General features: G+C 40.4%; 1 protein-coding gene across 4 annotated transcripts in view; it reads right to left on the reverse strand.

Annotated features, from left to right (window-relative positions):
• MYO16 (myosin XVI) overlaps nucleotides 1-25756 on the reverse strand; it is a 518064-nt gene that overhangs the window by 111894 nt on the left and 380414 nt on the right. For all 4 annotated transcript variants that reach the window (XM_075918615.2, XM_075918604.2, XM_075918634.2 and 1 more), the window contains exons 22-24: nucleotides 22861-23013; nucleotides 22103-22303; nucleotides 1582-1657 (exon numbers count right to left, since the gene is read on the reverse strand). In XM_075918615.2, coding sequence (XP_075774730.2) covers nucleotides 1582-1657; nucleotides 22103-22303; nucleotides 22861-23013 — 430 coding nt within the window. The remainder of the gene's footprint in view (nucleotides 1-1581; nucleotides 1658-22102; nucleotides 22304-22860; nucleotides 23014-25756) is intronic.

The following is a 25756-nucleotide window of genomic DNA, read 5'->3' on the forward strand; positions in this document are numbered from 1 at the left end:
CCAATTTGAATAGGGAAAGCAACCTAGTGACAGGTGGTATAGAAAAAGCTGAAATACTCAGTGCTTTTTTTGCCTCAGTCTTCACAGAGACTACTTCACTGGGCAGCACAGTATGGGGAGGAGGTGAGCAGGCCTCAGTGATTTAAGGACAGCTTAAGGACTATTTAGAAAAACTGAACACACACAAGTCCAGGGGTCTCTCCCAACACTGATTCTGTGACTCTATGATTTAATTTCTCCTTTTGCCCTATAAAAAGACTGTCCTAACTAGGTTCATAATGTAGTAATAAAAATGTAAGGAGAGACTATAATAATGCCCCTTCTCTTTTATCTTTAGAGCATACTGTATGTTAAATATATTTCTTAAACTCATTGTATAGCTGATTATCAGACAGGACAAGGAATAATATAATACAAAATAAATTCAAACAACAAAGAACTTGACTATGGCTAAAGCTATAATCGATAGGGATATATTCAAAATCAATTCTTTATTTCTTTCTTCATCAATAATATTACTAAAGGATCATATTTTTGAAAATGCCATTTACTTTGGAAATGGAGGAATGACTTTATCAGAGCCCTGGTCGACACTAGGGAGATATTTTGAAATAACTCCCCTTATTTCAAAATAACAAGGAGAACGTCCACACTACCAAACCCGTTATTTCAAAATAAGTGGCTGGTTATTTTGAAATAATAACTCCTTATTTATTTTGGGAAAAGTAATTTCAGGTGTTACTATTTCAAAATAAGTTATTTTCAAATAATTTTCCTAATATAGACATGCCCTGAAATTTTAGCTAATTTCACTGTATAATTGCTAGTAAGTCAATATGTTCTTCCAATATTGTTGATTCTGATGGCAAATATCAGACCTCTATTTCTGTGGCATAAAATATACTAGATAATATTTTAGATGAAATATTCTGTAGTGGTTTAGGGGGAAAAAAGGTAACATCTGCAGGAAGATAAACCGTCATATTTCCTTGAGGAAAGTGAATTTTTTAAAATACAAAGACAAAGGTAAACATAAAATGACAAGAAATGTGTAACTATCTACTTATAAATCATTAATGAATAAACAAGAATATATATACAATTATTATTAGATATACAATTATAAGATAGGCATATTGAACCAAATTTACAGATTCCTTTTACTCACATAAACACACTTGTATGTTTTTACTGAAAATTCAAGCACACCCACAAAATGCCATTTTTACTTGGAATTTTAATCATTTTAATGATGAAATAAATCTTTCTATAACTGGTATGACTTTAGAAACTTTGTTTTCATTAGTCTTAACAAGAATCTTTTCAAAATTCATACCCCCTATTGACATAGAGCAATGTTTTATGTGTACAGATGCTAAAAGCCTGTTTAAATTAGTTTTGATAGCTTCAAATAACTTGTACACAATGTATACCATAGTAAAAGTATTATTATTTCTGGTATTTAAAATTAAATGTTTTTTTCAACTATTCTTTTGCAGATGACATATTTTGTAAAACTATGAAAAAGATTAAAAAGTTAAGGTGTGAAATGGCGTATTCTACCAACAAAAGAACACTTACTTTTCATTACAAACAGGAGATTTTGTGAAAGGGAATCTTTATTTTTTTCAATAGCTCCAACAATTTCATAAGTCACCTGCAGTCAAATATAATGGTATAATTAGCAATGTTTAAAACATCTTTGAAAAATCTTTTAGGTATAAAGTCAAATATAAAATTAAGTTGTAGCTGCACAGTGAAGGCTGCAACTAGATAAGCCCTGTTTATAGTCTCCCCTCATTATTACCAATAATTTTAACTAGCATTAGTTTTATTTATTCAGTTTCTGCAATATGACAAAATTAAGTCAAATTGATTTTAAGACACATTGCACTGCAAAACTATTTTGATTCAGGATTTTGACTGATATCTGCCATTTCTTTGTGTCCCAAAAGATGGAAACCAACTTGTTGCTATGCTTTCAAGATTTCATAATGCTCTTGACAGCTAGCATGTAGGCTGCATTTGAAGGAAACACTGTTGTAAAGATCTTTTGTAATTTGAATGTAATGGTGCATGTGTGTGTGTGTGTGTGTGTGCATGTGCGTGCATGCGTGCGTGCGTGCCTGTACACGCACGTAGCTTTGAGATCTTGTGGGGAGATGCAGAGTTATTCTGCTGACATGCTAGCTAGGGATGCCAACTTTCTAATTACACAAAATTGGAAGTGTGAATTCTAGGCGGTGCCAGAAATGATGGCTTCAGGATATAGGAAATATTCGGTCTGGGGCTGAGGTCTATGAGGTGAGTACTCTGGGTGGAGGTGGGTTCTGTGATGGAGCTTGGGATGAGTTACTGGGGAAGAGAGTTGGGGAGTCAGGAGGGAGTTAGGGTGTGGAAGGGGACTTTGGGCTTATGCAGGGAGTTGATGTGTGTGGAGAGATTGGAGGTGGTGGGTCCTGTCGGCACTTACTGTGACTCCCAGGAAGTGGCCACAAGCTCCATGCACTCTGTAGGTGCAGGGAGGCTCCACCATGCCTGTAGGTAATGCCTTCATATGTCCCATTGGTCATGTTTTCTGGACAATGGACTCCAGCAAAAGGAATCCATGTATCTGGACTCTATGTGCTATCCCCATCTGCAAGTACTGGCTCCACAGCCCCCCTTGGCTGGAAACCTGGAGTTCACTTTTGGGAATCATGTAGAGCCAAGTCAGGTGGGAAGCCTGCCTTAGTCCTGGACTCCCCCTCCCCCATGCCACTCATCCTTTTTAACTGGGCATTCCAGTCAAAAATCAGATGCCTGACAGACCTCGTCAGACAACATTAAAGTCATCAGAACCAACCAGGCTCTGAGCTAGGTGGAAAGACAGAGAAAATTTGTGCAAGTGATTATATGTCCATACTACAGAGCTGTGTCTAGACTGGCCAGTTTTTCCGGAAAATCAGCCACTTTTCCGGAAAAACTTGCCAGCTGTCTACACGGGTCGCTTGAATTTCCGCAAAAGCACTGACTTCCTACTGTAATAAATCAGTGCTTCTTGCGGAAATACTATTCTGCTCCCGTTCAGGCAAAAGTCCTTTTGCTTTTGTGCAAAAGGGCCAGTGTAGACAGCTCAGATTTGATTTCCGCAAAAAAGCCCCGATCGCGAAAATGGCGCGTCTAGATTGGCACAGACGCTTTTCCACAAAAAGTGCTTTTGCAGAAAAGCGTCCGTGCCAATCTAGATGCTCTGTTCCGAAAATGCTTTTAACGGAAATCTTTTCCGTTAAAAGCATTTCCGGAAAATCATGCCAGTCTAGACATAGCCCGGGGTTTTGTCTACTCTGCAAGTTTTGGTGGCAGAAAATATGCTAATGAGGGACTCATTAGCATGAGTTGCAATGTCATTAGTATATTTCCTGCTGATTCCTTTTTGCGCAAGGATTTTTTGCACAAAAAGAAGCAGTGTAGCCGCTTCTGTTTTGCACAAAATGGAGAGGCATAATGATCTTGCTCAAAAAGGGGGGGTTGTGCAAAATGGAAGTGGCTACACTGCTTCTTTTTGTGCAAAACCCCCCTGTGCAAAAAGAATCAGCAGAAAATATGCTAATGACATCATGACTCATGCTAATGAGTCCCTCATTAGCATATTTTTTGCCACCAAAACTTGCAGTGTAGACATACCATTTTAAGTTTATAAAGTACATTGCAGATGTTAGTTAATCCTCACAGTAGCACTGTGAAGTAGGACACTGTAAGTATGATTTCCACTTTGAAGGTGGAGCCTGCAGAAAATTGATTCTGTCCTGCTGTAGGCTCTTTTCACTTACGTTACATTTTTTAAAGACACACAGTAAAGATAATCACCAGTAAAAGGATGAGTTTGGAAAAAAAAGACCATAGTGTGTGTGCATGTTATGTGATGAAATAGCACAACAGGACTCTACTATAATTTATTACCCCATAGGACCACAGAACTGAAATCTTCCTGGACACGAAACTCAGAGTGCATCTACAAAGCACGCTATTTTAATACTTCATCACACATTAGATGTATGTTAAATATGCTAAAAAATTTATCTCATATATAACAATTGTAAGTAGATGCCACACCATGACTAAGACTGCATGACTAAGGCTGCAAGCAAGGCCTGCATTAACAATTCACGTTGGGTACAATTTTCAAAGTGCCTAAGTGACTTGTAAGCTTTAGTCCCATTTTCGATTTTGCACAGAGTTAGGGTCTCACTCCCAGTGTCATTCGAAGGAATGTAGGCTCTTATGGTACTTAGGCACTTTTGAAAATGTTATCCCTTTTCTACGTATATTTAGTAATAAACTATGGTCATAAATATACAATTAAGATTAATAATACTGATCAGTAAAATATGTTGCTTCGATTAGATCATCTGACAATTCTTGAATGCTTCATTACTCATGAAAAAAGATTATATGACTTGGATCTTCATAACATGTTATGTTAATTGCATCATTTGACATATAATTAATATGACATCTGTCATAGAAAAGGCCTGACAATAGAACTGCATGCCATTTCTTTTTTTTTTTATGACAGATGAAATATTATGTAATTCTCTAATGGCATCTCTTACAAAGAAGCAGCATATTTTATACGCTATTAGTATAATTTAAGTACACTATTAAATGCTGTTCGTGTACTTAAAGTAAATGGTCCACCATATATCTACAGGAAAAAATAATTAATAGAATTTATTTTACAAATCCATAACATTGTTGCTTAATTGAGAATCTTAGGCTTTAACTAAATTATGAGAGTTACTATCAGTAAAGCAGGTGGAGATAATAAATCGTGGTTATATATCTAATCTGACATGAAAAAATTAGGGAACCTGGGGTACGCTGAAATAATGCAGTACTAAATGTTGGTTTTTCAAAAGATAAGACATCCCTCATATTACCAGTAGTACATAAAACAATTATTAGGAAACCTATTTATGATGAAATTACCATCCTCCCTTACAGGGTATATGCAGAAAAAAATCCCTTCAATAACGAGACTCAAAGTCTACTCTACTAACTCAGGCTTGCAGGGCTAAAAATAGAAGTGTAGACATTTGGGCTTAGTTAGCATGCAGGGCTCTGATACTCCCTCCCCCACCAATGTTCCCTCTAATTTTTTTTTCATCCATTTGTGGAATAAATGTTGATACATGCACAGAGGCTCTGGCTGGCAGTGGGTGTTCTGTTAATCAGCTGGGTGGCACATGAATCTCTCGTGCATGACCACCTAAGCACACAGTTTGGAGGGAACACATCTCCTTTTCCTTGCCAGATTTCAGAGCCCACCCTCCAGGCAAAGCCTGCGTGTCTACACTACTATTGTTAACCCCACAGGAGAGCCCTGCATGCCTGAGTTAGCTGACCTGGGCTCTTAGATTTGTTTCCACCGATTTTTTTATTGCTGTCTAGATATACCCACACTTTTCCTTCCTGACCTGGTAACTTAAGTCAGTGCTTCTGCTCATGAAAGAGTGAGTTTGTAACAGTGGTCTTGTGGCACTTCACACGTATTATGTCACAGTAGTTCTAGTTCAGATATCATCAGTTCATAAGTAAAAAGAAGTTCTACTTTTTTGCCAGCTTTTTGCCAGCCATCCATTTGGACAGTGTTGCTAACCTTGAATGTCAATTTGTCCACTTCTCTCATAAATCTCTACACATTCTTGTCATTCCTAATGCATGAAATAACCATAGAGTAATCCAAAAATTCTCTCCCTCTCCTTCTTCATATCCCTTCCTCAATGCCCAGTTCTGCTGTGATGGCTACAAGGAAGGACTACACTGAATGGTGGTCACAGACAGCTATTTAAAAAAAAGAATTGTAAATTACTGAGAACCATCAAGATGTGCACATGCTAGCCTATGTGATTGAACACTCCTATTATCATAAACCCTAACCTCCTCGCCCACCTTTCGTTCTACTGTTTATTATGATTGCTTGTTGCATCTTATTTCAAATTAGACTGTCCTCTTTAGAGCAGGGACTATATCTTCCTGTGTATTTGAATAGCACATAGCGTAATGGGTATGAGATCTTCTTTGGGTCCGTTGTGTGCTAACACAATATAAAGTAAAAAACAGGCATATGCACAGTACTACATGACATCTTGTTGCAGTCAAAAGAAATATTGGGTTGAGTTTATATTGTAAAGGATTAAGTACAAAGGGGAAGGGTTTTTTTTCCTTTTTGTTCTACAAACTGGTTAATCTACCCATAATTGTTTTCACTATTTTTAGTACCGCAGAATCAATGATAGGCCATAAATACCCTTAAAATTCAGGGAAAGTACATATTTTAATTTATGCCTCAGGCTTTTAATGGATTTAGACCCCAAAGACATCTGGAAAAGAATGATCAGGATTTGAACTTTCATCTGGCTCAAAGTGCATCTGCATTCAAATCAGTTAAAAAGTAATACCTGGTGTGCTCTCTCTCTCTCTCTGGGTATGTCTATACTACCACCCTAGTTCGAACTAGGGTGGTTAATGTAGTCAATTGAAGTTGCAAATGAAGCCCGGGATTTAAATATCCCGGGCTTCATTTGCATCTTGCCGGGCGCCGCCATTTTTAAATCCCTGGTAGTTCGGACTCCGTGCCCGTGGCTACACGCGGCACGGAGTAGGTAGTTTAAATTAGGCTTTCTAATTCAAACTACCATTACATCTCGTTCTACCTCTGTCGGGGCCTGGGCAGCATAGTCCTGGTCCCTCTCAGGAGGAGCCACTGGTCTGCCACTTCCCAGGGACAGGCAACCCAGCTCCAGTTCACCCTCCCCATGAGGAACTGCTGGGGGGGCTGACACTATGGCTGACCAAGAGAGCCAGACAGCACCCCCTCCTGCCAGGAGCCACCAAACAGGACTGCTGGGCATCCCAGCCCTGTCCTTCCTGTGAGAAGCCACTAGGGGAGCCAGGCAGGTTGGCAGCTGGGCAGGCCCCCTGCCAAGAACTGCCAGCTGGGGGGGTGGGACTAGGCAGTGCAGCCATAGCCCCCTGGGAGGAGCTGCTGGTGTCCTGGTTCCCAAGAACCTTAGTCCCCCCACCCCCTCCCTGAAGGTGCTGGCACCATAGCAGCTCCACCTTTGCCAAGATGGGGGCTCCAGTAAGCCCCCCCATGCCACCTGTCATGTCCCTGTTCTGAGACACTCCTCCACCCTTTGTCCTGATTCTTGCACCCCCACTCCTTCCCTCAGCCCCTCACACCTTCCATCCTCTGCCCTGAGTCTCCTCTCCTGCAGCTTCCAGCCCTGCTGAGTTCTGCACCACCATCCCATGCTATGAGTCCTGCATCTCCCAGACCCCAGCCATGAGTCATGTACCTCCCATCTCCTTCTCTGACCCCCCCCCCCCACATCCCAGCTCCCTACTGATTGCCTCAACCCTCCACTCCCTACCCTGAGCCACCATAAGAACCCAGAAAATGCCAGATAAATCCTTTAGTTGAGCTATTGTGTAATAAAAATAAATATATTCTGTATTGTTTGGATACTATTACATTTTTGTGGTGGGTTATGCACATGATATAAAATTAATTTAACATTTTATGCTGATAAGGCTTCTCACCATGATACTCTGCAAGACAGTTAAGAAACTAGTCTTCATCTTCAGTTAAAAGTTTAAATTTGGTTATAAGTAAAAATATATTTATCATTTTGTATAATTTAAATGCACCCTTTGAGTGCAAATATCAATGTGATGAGCTCTCATTGGTATTTTTTTTTTGTACATTCTTGCCAGAACATAAAGATGTAGATAAAAGGAGTATCAAGTCTTTGATGAAACAATAAGATCACTTACAAGTTTGAACCTTTCAATCTCTTTAGTTTTCTTTCTAGAACCTAACCCTTTTTAAATGAACATTCTTCATATATTTACTCTAATACGCTGATAGAAATAATAGACGATGAAGAGGCAAATCTAGTGAAAAAGAAGTGTTGGCTAGATTTTTTGTTGTTATTGTTTTCTTTTTAAAGGAAGATCTGTAAATGAACCTAACTTATCTCTGTAAAAGAGAATACCTCTGTCAAATAACCTTTTGTGGCTTAGGTATAGTTTAGAGTACACTGATGTGATTATTATGTCTGGAGATTCAGCCTGAAACAAGATAAAGAAAATAAAAGCTTCCCTATTGATTAATCCATCTCTTTCGTCTTTTGATTTAAGGTTCAGTTTCAGAGTCTGCCTGGGTTGTAAAATTGTCTCACACAAAGCTCCTGTTGGTGAAGGTGAGTTGACAGTTGAGAGAGGTATTTTTGACACATACATAGTTGGGAAATTGAACGGATATTGATCTGCACTTACAGGACATTATGTAAACAGCTTTAAAGAGCAAAGAAGCTGGTCTTTTGGGCTGATCAGTTTATTACAACACTGCAGGTCAAAACTGGCAAGGCATATAATGTCAAGGAGTCTATCAAATCTCTTAATGTGTGTGTAAATTTAAACTGTATAAAGCTTGAGTTATAATGCCAAATTGTTCAGATAACGTGGCTAACATAGATAGAATCTCTCAGTCAGTACATTAAATGTCTATTGTTTAAAGATGTGGCTGTTAGCTTAGTACTAGAATGATATATTTCAGATTTACTTACAGGTACCTTAACACCCTTGTTATAATAAAAGAGATATTTTGAGCCCTGGCAAAAGTTCAGTGATGGAATACTGTCCTTTTCCTTAACAAAAAAAAAAAATCACTTCCATCAGCAAGGCTAACAACGCAGTAAAATAATTAATGAGAAACCATGATGGCATGTAGGAGCCAAAGAGTTGACGTTAATGTTCTGAATTAAGTAAGTATCCCAAAATTCTATATTTCACTGTACTGGTACAATTCCATCACATGGCGCAATGCATTTATTAAATAAATCAAAATATAGATTAGGTTCAGCCATACATATACAGTAACCATTTTGTTATCCAGCATGTTGGGGAAATGAGGGGTTCTGGTTAGTAAAAAATGTGGTTAACTAAGAGTTCAAAGTGTGGGAGGAGGATCTAGGAAATGTTCCCTCTAATCTTTTCCTTCCATGTGCAGACTTTTTCCATCCATGTGCAGAATACATTTTGGCCTTGTCTACACTGGCAAGTTATTCCGGTAAAATCAGCCGCTTTTCCGGAAAGCTTGCCAGCTGTTTACACTGGCCGCCTGAATTTCTGGAAAAGCACTAACAATCTAATGTAAAATCATCAGTGCTTTTCCGGAAAAACTATGTTGCTCCCGTTCGGGCAAAAGTCTTTTTCCGGAAAACTGTTCCGGAAAAGGGCCAGTGTAGACAGCACAGTAGTGTTTTCCGCAAAAAAGCCCCGATCGCGAAAATGACGATCGGGGCTTTCTTTGCGGAAACGCGCGTCTAGATTGGCCACGGACGATTTTCCAGAAAAAGTGCTTTTCCGGAAAAGCGTCCTGCCAATCTAGATGCGCTTTTCTGGAAAGACTTTAACGGAAAACTTTTTCCGTTAAAAGCATTTCCAGAAAATCATGCCAGTGTAGACGTAGCCTTTATGTATACTGAGGCATCTGTGAATTGTGTACAACTAGCAGAAACAAAAACCCCAACTGTGGGCTCTCTGTTCATCAGGTGGGTGGCATTTGAATCTCTCTTGAGAGGCTGACAAGTGCACAGCTCACAGAGAACACTGACTCCAATCTGCAGCAGGGCAATAGGGTGTGGGAGAGGGTACTGGCTCTGGGGTGGGGCCCGAAATGAGGGTTCATGATGCAAGAGGGGAAACCTGGTTGGAGCAGGAGGGTGAGAGCAAGAAGGGATGAAGGCTCCAGTTGCGGGTGGGGCCCAGGATGGCAGGTTGGGGGTACTGGAGGGATTGTGGGGTTCAGGTTCTGGGAGGGAGTTTGTGTGCAGGAGGGGACTTGGAGCAGTGTGTTGCAACATGGGCAGGGGTGGCAGGTTTGTATAATTTTTGGTGGTGCCCAGAATTTTGGTGGTCTAGTGTCTCCCCCACACTGTGAGCCAATATATATTTTATTAAATAATGTAAAAATGGACTGGAAACCATAAATGTTTAACAGTTTCCCTTTATTGCACAATATCACTATTGTAAGAAAAAATATTTAACTTGTTTGGATGTGCCACTGTGGCACCCAAGTTATTAATAAATATCTTATAAACCTTTACCTTTTCCCTCTGTTTCCATGTCTCCTCCCCTTGCTCCATCAGCTCCTCCGGTGCCTGCTGGCCCCCAACCTCTCACCCTCCTCTGCTGTCCTGACTCTTGCCCTTCTCACTTCCCTCAGCCTTCCTGAGATCTGCCCCCTCCACCAGCCCTTCTCTCCCCCCTGTGCCCACTCCTCCAGTAACCCCCCTCTGCTCATGTGAGCTACCCCTCCTCATCCCCTCTCCTAAAATGTCCCTTTATACACCTGCCCTGCCTCTCTCCTCTGGTGTTGGTCCTTCCCCTGCAGGTGTCTGCTCTTCTGCTTCACCCCCCAGAATCCCCTGGCACCTGCATCTTCCCTTTCCCCTGCACCCTCCTGGTGCCTCCCCATTCCCTCACTGCCCCTGCCCCCTTTGCCCTCTTTTTTCCTGATGTCCACCCCCTCACCACCTTCTGCCTCCTGTTCCCCTCATGCCCCTGTGCCCTCACACATGACTTGCTCCATCCCCGCCTTCCTCATGCCCACCCCTTCTTTCAAGCCTTCTCCCAGCACCTCCCCCTCTTCCTCTAGCCCCCAGTGCCCTTACCGTCTCCTCTTCCAGCATCACCCTGTCCCCCTCCCACTGACACCTCCCCTCCTGCCCTTTTCCTCAGTCTCCACTTGGCCGCTTGGCATTTGTCTCTCCTCCATCCGGTCCCTTGGTACCTTCCCCTTTCTTCTCCTGACCTGCCTCCCTCCCCTCAGCACAAGCCCCTTCCTCTCTCACTCCTTCCCCCTATTTTTTCCCCTCCCCATCCCATCCCTTCTCCACCCCACCTTTTTCCTTCTAGTTTGCAGCGCTGGAGTCTGTGATCAGGCCCCAGCTGCTTCTGGGGCAACAGACCACTTGCCAGGCCTGGAGCTGGGTCACGCAGTGCAACTCTGGGCCATGCGGTTTTAAAGTTCCGCCCGTGCGTCTCCCCTCTCAGCTGTTGCGCAGTGTTTCAGCATGCCGCACATGCGCAGCTTTCATTCTGGCAGGGACACTTCGGTGCCAGGGGGGATGCTCTGGGGCTGGGGGGGGGGAGAAAAGGATGCACGGGGGGAGGGGGATGGCAGGTGGGGGCCAGGGCCCACTCCAGGCAGGGCTGGGGGAGAGACCCAGCTCCAAATATTGGTGGAGCATGGCCCCCGGCTCTGAATATTGCTGGAGCATGGGCACCACAAGCCCATATAACTTGCCACCTATGAACATGGGAGAGGCTTTGGGATACCAGATATGGGCAGTGCTCAGCTCGGGCACAAGTGGTGACATGTCGCTGGATCTGCAGCTTCCACTGGCTGCAATTCCAGCCAATGGGAGCTTCAGACCCAGTGCTCAGGGTGGGACAGGAGCAGCACACCGAAACCTTGTGACCATTCCTCTGCCTAGAAACAGCAGGGACATGTTGCTGCCTCTGAGAGTCATGCACAGCCAGTGAGGGAGCCTGCTGCCCTTGTCCCAACCAGATTACAAACCAAAATTTCAATGAAGATCAGCAATTCCACTTCATAGAGTTTATATCTGGTAGAGAGCAAGGTAACACAGCATTTACTGTTCAGAGTATGTAGTACGGCACAGCTACTTTAGAGGCTGCTTTTTCCTCCATGATGCCTCAAGACAACTATGTATTTCAGTGAAAAATGCAGCTGAATACAACCAGGTTCTGAGTATTAGATACTGGGAATAAAGCATTCTCAGAAGCAAGAACCCAGCTGTACAACTCCTTTCCAAAAAAGATCAGACTAAGCCCTATCTTTGTGGTAGTTCATGGCAAGGAATAAAACAACCTTTTGATAAAGGTTGCCACCAGAATTGATTTTTTTAAATAAATTCTAACACTCATGTATTTCTCCCACTGTTCCAAAAAAAAAACCCCAAAAAATCAAGTCCAAAAGCCCACAAAAGACCTTATTGTTCTGTTTTTACTCTTTTAATCATTTACATTCTGTGGTACTAAGTGCTAAATAATATCCTAGAACAAAGAGACCTATGTAAAGATGCTATGGTGTTCTCTTCAATTGCACAATTAAACCCCAGAGAAACTCTACTCTGGAAGGGGATTGCTTCTCATAAAACCAAACAGAAAAGAGACAAAATCACCAAATCAAGAACAATCCTCAGAATTGACATAATGGAGTGAAAGCTAAAAGAGACTGAACCAAGATTAGCAAGAAAAACAGGATGAAACTGAAATAAGATTGGTTCTCACTAAACCAAACAGAAAAGAGATAAACGAGAGAAATTTAGAGTAGTGCTCTGTTTTGGCACATCTAAATCAATGCTTAAAGTTTGAAAACTTCCAATGATCTTGGAAACCAAATTGACTATAGCTCTTCCAAATGATAAGTTTATAGGGATGAAGACAAAAATGTATTTGATGAAATTCCTATTTACAAAAATTATTTAAATTACCTTCATAAAAATAGCACTGTATTTTTCAAAAAAATGCAATCATTTCAATAAAACATGTACATTTTCCTTTTATTTTTAAATAATTAATTGAGTTAAGGACCTTAGCAATGCTCGGTAAATCTGCTAGTGGATTTATATAGCAAAAGTGGAGGAGCTTGGTTTGCCAAACTGATCAGCAAACCAATGCTGACAACTTATGTGAAAAGGCTGCAAAACAACAAGTCTCTGAAAGAAAACCTTATAAGCCAGTCACTGGCAAAGCCAAATTCAGAAGTACTTAATGAGGCTATTAAGAATGCTGGCCAGACAACACAGTTTGTGTAAACAAACATGGTTTGTCACTTCGTATTTAAACAAGAGACACCATACAGTACAAACTGAAGGCCATTATTAGGTATATAATCTTGAATTCGGACACCGCTTCTTACCAAGACTAGCAAATGAAGCTAAACTGATTGGTTAGATGCATGACAGAATGAGGAGCAATGCTCTCAAGAATGAGGAGAATGCTCTCAAGTTGCAATGGGGGAGGCCTAGGTTAGGGTATGTCTACACTACCCCGCTAGTTTGAACTAGCGGGGGTAATGTAGTAATCCACAGTTGCAAATGAAGCCCGAGATTTGAATTTCCCGGGCTTCATTTGCATGAAGCCGGCCGGCACCATTTTTAAATGCCGGCAAGTTCGGACTCCGTGCCACGCAGCTACACGCGGCATGGACAAGCTAGTTCGGATTAGGCTTCTATGTTCCACGAGACGTACAGCTAGTTCAGATTAAAAGCCTAATCCGAACTAGCTAGTCCGTGCCGCGTGTAGCCGTGCGGCACGGAGTCCGAACTAGCTGGCATTTAAAAATGGTCATCTGGGAGATCCATCGGGGGGCTGTCAGTATCCAGGAGGCCCTGTGGGAGAGCTTCCACCTGAGAAGCACTAAGTGCCCCCCTGGTCTGCCCCACTGGGGGCTTGTGCCTCATTCCTCCCTCACGTCCTTCCATTTACCCATCCCTAACGCCCCTTCCTGATGTCAAATAAAATACATGTTTTTTCATGAACACAAACTCTCTTTTTTTACAAAACTCGGGGGGAGAGAATGAAACTCTGGTGAGACTGGGGAAAGGAGGCGGGAGAGGGAAGAAGAGAGGGTGGGAGAGGAGAAGGGGAAACCTGGAAGGAGGGAGCTGGAAGCAAGAGGAAGAAGGGGAAGGGAAAGGGGAAGTTCAGGGTTCAAGGTGGGGGTCTCACCAGACCAACTTGATTTTCATGCAAACCTGCTCCTGGGTTTGCATGTGGCCTTTGGTGGCCAGGCTTGCAGCTATCCTGCCATAGACAGCCACGTTTCTCCATCTAGTACAGAGAACATGGACATTAGGGGCATCCCCCCCAAACCTGAATAAGGTCCATGATCTCCACCCTGGACCAGGAAGGCACCCACCTCCTCCAGCCCCTGGCAGGCTCCCGGGAGCTGGCAGACTGTTCCTTGGGAACGGTGGAGGCTGCCAGTGGCTTGCTGGCTCATGTTTTGGGGCCACTGGGTCAGGGCAGTGACTGCTGGTTCTGGCCTGGCAGGCTTGGAGTTGGCACAGGCACTGTGGCCAGAGTCTATCCCTTTACGGGCTCCGGGGATGGTGGGAGGGAGAGCAGTGTTCTTGGTTGAGGCTGGAGTGGCCACCAGCGCACCCTGGGAAGGCTGGACACTCCCTAATTTGAAATAAGTGTCTACACAGCACTTATTTCGAAATAGCTATTTCGAATTTGGCATTATTCCTCATAGAATGAGATTTACCAAACTCAAAATAAGCGCTCCTCTATTTCGAATTTATTTTGAAATAGCGGTTTGGCTGTGTAGATGCTAGGAAAGTTATTTCGAAATAAGGGCTGTTATTTTGAAATACAGGCAGTCTCCAGGTTACGTACAAGATAGGGACTGTAGGTTTGTTCTTAAGTTGAATCTGTATGTAAGTCGGAACTGGCGTCCAGATTCAGCCGCTGCTGAAACTGATCAGTTTCCACAGCGGCTGAATCTGGATGCCTGTGCTGACTTACATACAGATTCAACTTAAGAACCCCAGGCATCCCCAAGTCAGCTGCTGCTGAAACTGATCAGCGGCTGATTCCAGGAAGCCCAGGGCAGGGGATTCCTGTAGTCAGCCACTGGTCAGTTTCAGCAGCAGCTGACTTGGGGATGCCTGGGGCAGAGCAGCTGGGGTGCTGCCGGGTTGGTCCAGTAGCGCCCAGAGCGGCGAAGACTACTTTTGATGCTTTTGTGAGTCTATTCTTGAAACCACTTGGGTCCTTAGACGATGCCATAGAGGAATCTGCAACAACAGCAGATCTTTGTCCAGCAATAGAAGCTATTCTTGTATCAGTCAGAGAATACATGGAAAACATACTGGAAGAAACAAAGACTTCAGTTCAGAAGTTGACTGATTAAGGCACGTATATTGATTCCTGAAGTGAAGAGGACAAGAAATATTTGTTAAAGACAGCTGAAAAAGTATACAGATGTGATACTTACAAATCTACAACAGCAACCTCTGTATTCTACTCAAATTCTCCATAGCTTTTATAGATGCCTATCTCTAATTGACAATATTTTTCCTTCTCTTTCCCTCCGTACCCCGTCTTTCTCTGCTATTTATTTGTACCCTGGATCCCTTACTACATTCATCTGAAGAAGTGGGTTGTGCCTACAAAAGCTCATGATATCATCCACATTTTTGTTAGTCTCTAGGGATGCAACTACACAGCACCCGAAACTCAAAATAAGATACACAATTTGTGCTACACAAATTGCATATCTTATTTTGATTGAATTTTGAAATAATGTATTTTGAAATTTGGTGTGTCCACAAAGCACCCAATTTTGAAATAACACACTATTTTGAGACATCCCTTAATCCTCATGGACCAAGGGTTATAGTTATCCCAAAATAGTGCGTCTGCTATTTTGAGACCTATCTCGAAATAGTGGGTGCTTTCAAAAGACGTGGGGTAGCTATTCTGGAATACCTCCAGTATCCTGAAATAGTCTCGCTGTGTAGATGTACCCTAAGATGCTGCATGACTATTTGTTGTTTTTTAAGTTTATAAAATCCTGACAGTTGAGTGGAGTAAGGCTTTACCAGCAATAGGCTGCCTTTTGATGATGACAGAATAGAGAATTTGAACACAGAGTGGAATATCTTATGAATGCTTCCCTGACAGCTATCTGAGAGGTGGAAAGAGACACATGGGCTGTGTCTAGACTGGCAAGCAGTTGCTTTTGCGGAAAACTTGCCAGCTGTCTACACTGGCCACTTGAATTTCCACAAGAACACTGACTTCCTACTGTCTGAAATCAGTTCTTCTTGCGGAAATACTATGCTGCTCCCATTTGGGCAAAAGTCCTTTTGCGCAAAGCTTTTGTGCAAAAAGGCCAGTGTAGACAGCTCAGATTTGTTTTGCGCAAAAAATGGCGATCGGGGCTTTTTTGCGCAAAAGTGCGTCTAGATTGGCACGGACGCTTTTCCGCAAAAGCACTTTTTGCGGAAAAGCATCCATGCCAATCTAGACGCTCTTGTCCGCAAATGCTTTTAACGGAAAACTTTTCCGTTAAAAGCATTTGCGGAAAATCATGCCTGTCTAGACGTAGCCTGGGTGTTTTTATGTAAATACAGTTGCTCCTGGACACTATTTTGCTTAGATTTGCTAGATATTCAGCTGATGGAGTGGTGTTTTGTTCACTGTAATCAACTTGACTGGGATTGCATCACAGATTATGTTATTACTAAATGCAGAGATAGTGAAATATGATCACCAATGTTTGTAATTATTGTCGGAACAGAGAAAAGAAAGACTGTGCGTAACCTGTCCCAAAGAAGGAAGCCACTCTCAATTTAAAGAACCCCAGATGGACAAATGCTCAAACATTGGAGCCCCATGAAAGAGAGGAGGACGTGATTCCCAATCAGCAGACTGTATGCCCTCAAGTGTTGCTGCAAGACTGGTTTGACCTGTGTGTCCCCACAGATCCAAGAATAGAGCTAAATAGATTTCATTAGGAGTCTTATTTGTTATTTTTAAAATGCTCCATCACCTGAAGCAGGACTATGTTTTTACCAAGCCTGCATAGAGCTAAAATCACTAAGCAGCTGCCCAGTGGGGGCAGCCATTGGGAGCAGTGAACAAGCTGCTGTTGGGGTGGCTAGCAGGAACAGCAAACAGGAGGGCAGGTGGTTGGTGGGATGACTGGTGGAAAGAGGGAGCATAGTGGCATTTGCCCCTGCAAGAATAATGAGAAGAGAATTCATGTAGGTATACCTGTGAACTCTGAGTCTGTGCTGACCAAACCCAACTCTGAGTGGGGCTTTAAGGGGGGCATACTACAAGAAATAGGGAGTTGGACTAAAAAACCTCAAGCAAAGAACATTGCCCAGCAGACTCTTATGCTCATGCTTTTATAACATGGATACTGCACGTGCTGTTTTGCTTCGATTAATGCTAGGTTATTTTTATTAAACCCTTTCTACCTCAGGCTCAGTGCTTCTGAGAGAGGAAGAATAGCCTTTCAGAGGTGTCCAGTGAGTAGAGTGAAATGTTTCCATCTGCCTGGTTGCAGGGTCAAGATGTGCAACATAGTTATATCCTTCAATATAACACCCCCAAGATATTGAACCCACATCTAACTGCTGTCCATTGCTACTGGCAGAAGGGTTGCACTTAAAAATCGACAACAGTAACTTCTGTATTCTACATAGCTTGTATGTAGTCCTGTCATATAAAACACTGTCAGTTGAGTGGAATAAGGGTTTACTAGCAATGGGGCTGCCATGTGATAAAAAATGGAAAAGCCATTTTAAACTTATTAAGAAATACGTGGGAAAATTAATTTTTAGCTACCTGAGGAAATCAGGATATCTGCCCTCTACTGTTTAACAGAAAATTTGCATCCACTGTAAGGGCATTATTTTGGAAGAACAAAATGTGCGTCTACACAGCAAGCCATTATTTTGAAATAATATAAAGCTGGAGGACTTCTTACTCTGACTCCTGTAACCCTCATTTCATAAGGCATAAGGGAAGTCAAAGGAAGAGCATTCTTCCTTCAACTTCCTGTTGTGTAGACGGTGCCAAAAGCCGAAGTAAGCTATTTCAACTTCAACTGCACATTTGACATAGCTGAAGTTGTGTATCTTAATTCGACTTTTTCCCTGCAGTGTGAAAGTGCCTTATTAAACATACAATCATTCTAGACACATTAGACTGACTGAATTTAAATGGACAATCTTAGAGATTGAAATCTCCATATCCAATTATCAAACATCTTTGTACCAGTCATACATTTTCCTAGGAGTCTAATGTCAATAATGAGAAACTTTATTGATGTTAAGGGAGTTTCATCAGAGTATAATTGATATACATGAAAACAGAATCAGGCCCTTTTGTTTTAAATGTCAGGATCTCCACAGTCAATGAGGTGTTACCTTTCATTTCCTTCAGTTATATTTAATTGCACATTTTAGCAATGGCTATCTAAATCTGCCAGACTATACTGATACTTTTTGTATGACATTTTTATTTTGTATTGCCAATAAAACTTCATAAATATAAAGTTCTGATTTGCTAGCAATTTGTACCTCAAATTCTGTAATAGCGCAAGCTTAAGGACAGCATCAGCACAAGTAAAATCCCTTAAAAATTCCTTGGGGGCTATTTCGGGAGGGGGCGAAAGAGAGAGTTGTCTATTTTTAAAATGAACCTGTTCAGCTATGTTAATATGGGAAAATCTGCATTTACATATTTATTTATTCAACAAACTATTCTTGTTATTAGAAATGACATCCTGTGATGATACAATGATCCCATGATAAATGAAAAAGGGAAATGTCTTTTTGAAAGATGCTCAATCACTATTCAAATAGGCAAGTTTTTCAAAAGGATCTTTCTGTCTTTGCAAAACAAGAGCCTCAAGTCACGATCCTGTCAAGAGCCTATCAAACCTTGTACATACCAAGACAATTCTTAATCTGGTTTACACTAGAGTATCTCTACTGACTTTAATGGAACTATGGGAATTTACACCACAGAGCTGCTGGCTTACTGTTCATAATTTAAATAAAACATAATTAACATTGCTGAGGAAAGGTTAAACCAGAAGTCTCTTTATAAAATGAAATTCTAAGGGCAAAACACAAATTAATGAAAGGTATACCATTTACCACTCAAGTCCTAAGTTTTGGAATTTGGTACCTGAGGCTTTGATCTTAATTAATGGCCCTACTGAATGTTTTGTAAGAGGATACCACAAGCACATTCCTCCCTCCCCCAGCCCGCCGTGTGCTTTTTCAATGTGCTTATTGTTTTTGTTAGGAGTTTAATTTTCATTCCTTAACTGCTTCACTGCTGCTCTTTCATGCCAACTTGCATATTGTTCTGGGGTGCAGCAGCATTCTAGCCCTATTCTGATACAAATTTATCATTGCAATAGAACATCCTGGCACACAATCTACCTACCTATCTAAGTCTAATATGTTTACTACACTGAGCAGCACTGCAGAAGAATGTTGCTTGAACTTCGTGGGGTATGATGAAGAGTAGTGAAGCCATTAACTTTGTTTGAAAGAGTTATGTGCTATGCATTGTTGTTGACAAGCTTCATTTCTCTTGGCATGTGCGTGTATGCACGCAGTATAACGTGTACTTTGTAACAATTGTCTGCTCAACATCATTTGTAATTAAGTACCGTAATTAGATATCCCAGTTAACCAGACTGTACCAATTATAGTGAAATTGAGATTGTGATCAGTCTCCATCATTGATCAACTTGCCTGTTTCCCATGCTTATCTCTCCTGTCTTCTCCCTGCCTGAAAAGGAAAGAACCTAGACCAATTGCCTTATTTAACACCCTCCCCCCACACACACACCCCTGCACGCACATGCACACATACTATACACTCATGTAGCTTAAATGTTGATCTTTGACTTATATCGGAGAGAGAGAAAAGGCCAATCTAATTAGACATAAGAACCAAATCCTGCAATTCTTATTCTGTATCCTTACATGATGACTTTATTTGGAGTTTTGACTAGATAATGACTATAGGGTTTAAACCACTGATTCTATACACTACATTCAGAGCACATAAGAACATAAAGAACATAAGAACATAAGAACGGCCGTACTGGGTCAGACCAAAGGTCCTTCTAGCCCAGTATCCTGTCTGCCGACAGTGGCCAGCACCAGGTGCCCCGGAGAGGGTGGACCGAAGACAATGATCAAGTGATTTGTCTCCTGCCATCTCTCTCCAGCCTCTGACAAACAGAGGCCAAGGACACCATTTTATCCCCTGGCTAACAGCCTTTTATGGTCCTAACCTCCATGAAGTTATCTAGCTTCTCTTTAAACTCTGTTATAGTCCTAGCCTTCTCAGCCTCCTCTGGCAAGGAGTTCCACAGGTTGACTACAGACTGTGTGAAGAAGAACTTTCTTTTATTTGTTTTAAACCTGCTATCCATTAATTTCATTTGGTGTCGTCTAGTTCTTCTATTTAGGGAACTAATAAATAACTTTTCTTTACCGGCCCTCTCCACATCACTCATGATTTTATAGACCTCTACCTTCCCCCCCCCCCCCCCCCTCAGTCTCCTCTTTTCTAAACTGAAAATCCTCAGACCCTCAAGAGTAAACCAGAATGAGCCTGAAGAAGGATTTTTGAAATTTCCTTTGGGCCAATATCCTATTGGACATATCTGTCAGCATCTTGTACTGTGCCATATTAAGCACCAAAAGAAATAATAAAGGTGTATAAAATGTATTTCCCATATCAGTGAAAAGAGAAAAGTCATTTTCCTACACTAAGAATGGTACCTGCACTTTTTTTAAAAAAAGCATCTGATTTTGGTTGTTTGGCGAGAGGGCCAAAGGAACAGCATGCAGACAAAAATAAAAGAAGAGAATGGGTAAAGAGAATTAATGTAAAAAAGGGGAGAAAGTGTACAGGATTTCACTGCCAGTCATAACTTTCCAAATTATAATTTTTTGTTAGGGAAAACGTGATGAATTTTTCACAAAAATTGCCAAATATTTGCCCTTTTTTTGAGCATCTGGAGAGCTGGTAAAAAAGTTTTGAAATTTTAAAAAAGCACAATATTTTGGTGAATTTTTCACCAGAAACCCCTCCCTTTTTTAGCTTGGTGCAACTTGGTGAGGATTTTCAGAACTTCTCTTGGGCCAAGAAATTCTCATAGTGCTCCTACCAATCATCATGGATCTGAAAAGTGTCCATACAAAGACACAGGTGCCTGTGGCAAAAATTATGAGATCCATAGGCCACAGACTTCATAATTTTTATCACAGGCTCTCTCATCTCAGAGAGATCCCTGGATCTCCACAAGCTATTCTCCCCATCCCCAGCATCTCTGCATGCTGTGGAGAGTCTCTGCAGAGGCAGAGCAGCTCCACATGCTGCCTCTGTTCTCCCTCTCCACCCCAGCACTGACCCAACTTCCAGTCCATTGGCCAGGAATTCTGGATCTCTTCAGGAAACTGTCCTCAAGTCATTCATTCTTCAGGAAATTGTGTTCTATTGTTCCCTCCTATAGCGGTAGCAATCAGTGTTTTGACACACGGGGAGATGCAGAAGACTGGGTCAACCCTGCAACAACTCTCCCTCTACCGTAGTTCTCTGTCCACTCCCTCTACCAGCCCCTTTGGCCTCTCTATGATTCCCTCTACCATTACTCCCTCTGGGTCTTATTTTCTGGAGCTTCTCATTAAGTTGTCTGTCTTACACCTTCTTATCTCTCTAATGTATTTACTTTCATGTATTTCAAGTGTTAATGAATGCACTTTGGGAGTCCTCCTTCAGCCCTCGGTGTAAACTGACCCCATCTTTCCATGTTTCGCTCATAGGACTTTCTACAACGTTGGGTAGACAGCAATAACATCTGCGCCTTTGTAATGGGATGAGTGAAAAAGACCAAATGGGGTTTTGCTCAGGGTTTATAAATGTTATCATTGCTCAGGGTACCAAATATGTTTAAATGATATAAGTACCATGTAAAATCCCAAATCAACCTCATTTTCATTTCTAATGTCATATCATATACAGTATGTATACATGCATTTTTCATTAACTATATGAGCTGAATTTAGTAGTAGTAGCTAGGTTACTGTTTTTTTCATTGTGGAAAATTGTGTGTGCTATTTTATGGATTAAATGACTGAATGACATAATCGCCTCCTCCCGAAGTCCATCACTAAGCGCAGTAATATTATTAAGTGTCCCTTGTGTGACATGGTGATGTCTACCCCTGGCCAGTGAGGAAGGAGTATAAACTAAATAATTTATTTATGAGCCTTTGAATTTTGAGATGTTAGATTCTTTCTAACAATGTATTGTCCAATAAAGTGAATAGTTTATCATGGACTCAGCTCTTTCTGTTAGCTATCAGAAGTTATTAGTTCAGAAACTTTGAGGAATCCCTTTAGATCTTATTGCCCTTTTCCTTAGCCATATATTATTAATTACTTACTTTCCTCTCCTCACTTACCCTTCCAGCGTAATGCATAATAGTGAAGTTGGGACTCTGATCCTTTGGTGCAACATTACCATTTCCATCTTTTGCGGAAAAATATACAGCACTTGTGTCTGAGGTTTCCACGTAAGACTGAAGGCGTTTAGAAAGATTCTGTTCAACAGACCAAATGGATTGGCTTTCTTCATCCAGCATTGCCAAAAAACCTGATGGCTTCTAAAAGGAAAAATGGAGGTGCTTAAATTTCTCTGCTTTTACTCATAGGCAAAATACAATTCTTCCATTTACACTAAAATGTCTTTTTTATTAAGCAGAATTGTGTTTAGTGAAAATCTGCCAAACACATCAGATGGTCATCTACAAAAAAGTACGAAGATTCATATTTGATTTACTCAAAAATTGTGATGGTCACTAATCTCCTAAGAAAATTACAAGGGATTATGCTATTTCATGCTTCAAAAGTCATTTCCAAGGACAGATGATATCTCCATGGTCTCAACAGGAGCCAGAATTTTGCAGTAGTATCTAGGATCTGCTTTAGAACCCCTACGTGTGGGGGCAAATGGATCAGTATAGTGAGTCAACCTCTCCCAAACCCTTTCCTATGTACTGGTGCACAGAGCAATGATAGAGGCCTCCTTTTATGAGTCCCTTGTACCTCTCACCTTTTCTTTAGACACTTAAATCAGAAACTGATATCCAAATTTTTGTTAGCCTGACACACATAGTATGTGTAGAAATGTAAATGCTGTATAAATGGGTTTGAAAACTACCTGAAAGAAAAAATCCAAGACTTCTGTATGGTCACCAGGAGAATATGTTGTTTCCATAGTAACTCCCTCCTGTACACATTCTGCTTGCTCTTGTAAAAAAAGCACTTCACTGATATACTGGTGTATTTTCTCGTTGACCATGTTGACACACAGCTATTGTTAAAAAAAAAAAAAAGCAAAATGAGTACTGGAAATTTACAAAATAATTCATCAGTACAGGCTTTACACTGTGTCTAATATCAAACTTGATGACAAATTGATAAACCAAAGATTATGAAGCCACTGGGGAAATGTATATTCTAGCTATTATTACTACAGGTTGAATTTCTCTAGTCTGGCACTCTCTTGTCTGGCAACATCCGTGACCTGGCATGATTTTAGTTGGTAAGCCAGATGTCCACTAACCATGGGTGTGGCTAAGTTTCTTGTGATCCCATAACATTTGTTTAAAGCCATCCATCCTGTCTCTCAGTATTCTGTGCTATTATTTAGTCTAATTTACTCCAAAATGCCTTGTAAGAGCCTAACAAGCATCAAATTCTCTGGTTTGGCACCGATCAGGTCCCAAAGGTGCTGGACTAGAGAGGTTCAACCTGTATTAAATTGATAGGATATAGTTCTCTATTTATTTTGTGAATTCTAAATATTAGTCCAAATTTTACCAATATTCTCAGATATGCTCCAGTAATCTCCAGTAATTCCACTTATTCAGGTAGTTACACAAATTTTACTTTAAACACCACTAAACTGCACAGTCTCATCTCTTGCTGAGAGGAGGTAGTATACAATAAGACACCAATGGCAACCATTTACTAAGGTAGATGAAGCCTGGCTTGAGAGGCCAGACTCTAGTGGAGAATAGGGACATGAGGCAGACAAACTGTAATTCCGACGGGGCAAATGTGTTGGTTTCCAGCTGAAAATGTTTGGATTTGGCAGAAAATGGAACATTTTGGTTTAAAGTGTACTCTTTTCTGACAAAAGCAAACAAAAAACAAAACCCCACATTATTTTCTGCAGAAAGTACACACAATTTTGCAATTTGTCTAGCTAAGAACCCATTTTTAAATAAAATGCAATTGAGAGAGAATTATTTTACAAGCCTTTTTTTAAAGTAAAGATATCAGTCTGTTGAAGAGTAAATATTCAATAACAAGAATGATTCTTAAAATATTTTATTCAAATTAAGTGGGGAAAAGTTATAACGATTATATAAAACAATACCAAGAAAGTAAGGGGTTGGAACAAGTGAATTATAAGGAAAAATTAAAAACTGAATGAATCCAATCTCTTTTCAGATTGGACCTTAGTCACATGATTATTTTAGCTAGAAACTGTTCGATAATGAAATAAAGGACATAAAAATGGTTCTAACCAACTAATCAATCAATCAATCAATTTTTGTAATGACTAAAATATGTATTTTAGTCTTAAAATGTACATGGTTTACCACTATGATTAGTAAAAAAACCTTCAAATAATGGGCATTTCAGTGAAACTTTTATACTTTAAAATCTCACACTAATGCAATCTGCTTGCAATCACTTTTAGTGAAGCAGAGTAGTATGACCAATAAACCCCCCAAACCAAAACAAAAATCAATTTTGTAAAGAACATAGGCATCAACTGAACACATATCCAAATACAGAATAATACAAAATGAAGTCATAAAGGTAAACATCTATTTTAAAGTGATATTTCCCAAAATTAATCAATTTCATATCTTTTTCTCAAACACTTAATATAGAAACTAGAAGACTGAATTACAAAAAGAAGCAATGTATTTAGGAAAAGATACTTTTAAATATAAAATTTGGGAATTATGCTTTGACTTTCATTTTCAGAATTCTAATTCCAATTATAGAACCCTTTTTCCAGAAAAATATTATTACTTCAAGAGACAGCTATAACATAAAAAGAATCAGTCTTTGTTTAAGAGAGTATCTGATTTGAGGTCATGAGATAAATTTGTGTCAGGTGCACAAATTTGATCAAATTCCATTTAATTTTACCCAAATAAATTTTACAAAAAGTTAATTTGTTAAAAAACTTGACATGAATTTAAGCTTATTTTATGATATGCATTCCTTCAGAAAAGAATTAAACAAATGAAATATTAAAACTAATGACTATGCAAAAAATTACTAGACAATACAATTTGAGTTGGTGGATGGGAAAATCTAAGTCACATCTTGAAAATGTCTGATTTACAATGCTGGAGTGAATAAAAAAAATCAACATACTATGCTGTGAAGACTTTCCATATATCCACAGAACAAAGGAGGTTATTAGAGGAAAACAGTACACTGCAATGTGAATTGTAATGATTAATACATTGTAGCATGCTACAGCAACAGTTCAATTTTCAACTGTAAGGCATATAAGTAGAAATGTGCCATTCAGATCCTCAGACCTGAATTTATGAGAGTGGATTCTGCTAAAAAAATCAAAAAGGAAAGTAAGTTCAATTGGATACATATCAAGAAGCAAGCTCAGATTGCTATAGATGCATTCAACTGTGAGAAACAGGAAGCACACAGAGTAAAATCTGACTCAAATAACTCCAATGAGCATTGGAAGCAGAAACATAAGAGAAAGGAGGCAGGCTTCTGCAAGTGAGCAGATGGGGCTAGACCTAAGTGAATAATTAACTCAGGAAATATCAGTTTATTTAGAATGGAAACTGATTTTTTTTTTTTTAGTTTTTGTTACCAAAGTGAAAATTAAAAAAAAAAAAAGACTTTGGTTTGAATGAATCAACATTGTGATTCAAAATGGTTCATTTAGAAATAAGACATCAAAATAGGTAATTTACAAAATATAAAAAATAAAGAGTTTTGACTTTTCAATGTTTTTTCCTAATTTTTTTATTTGGCCAAAATTAATTGCTGAATTC

This window comes from Pelodiscus sinensis, chromosome 1 (genome assembly GCF_052426305.1).
Source record: "Pelodiscus sinensis isolate ZL-2025 chromosome 1, ASM5242630v1, whole genome shotgun sequence".
Taxonomy (NCBI): domain Eukaryota; kingdom Metazoa; phylum Chordata; order Testudines; family Trionychidae; genus Pelodiscus; species Pelodiscus sinensis.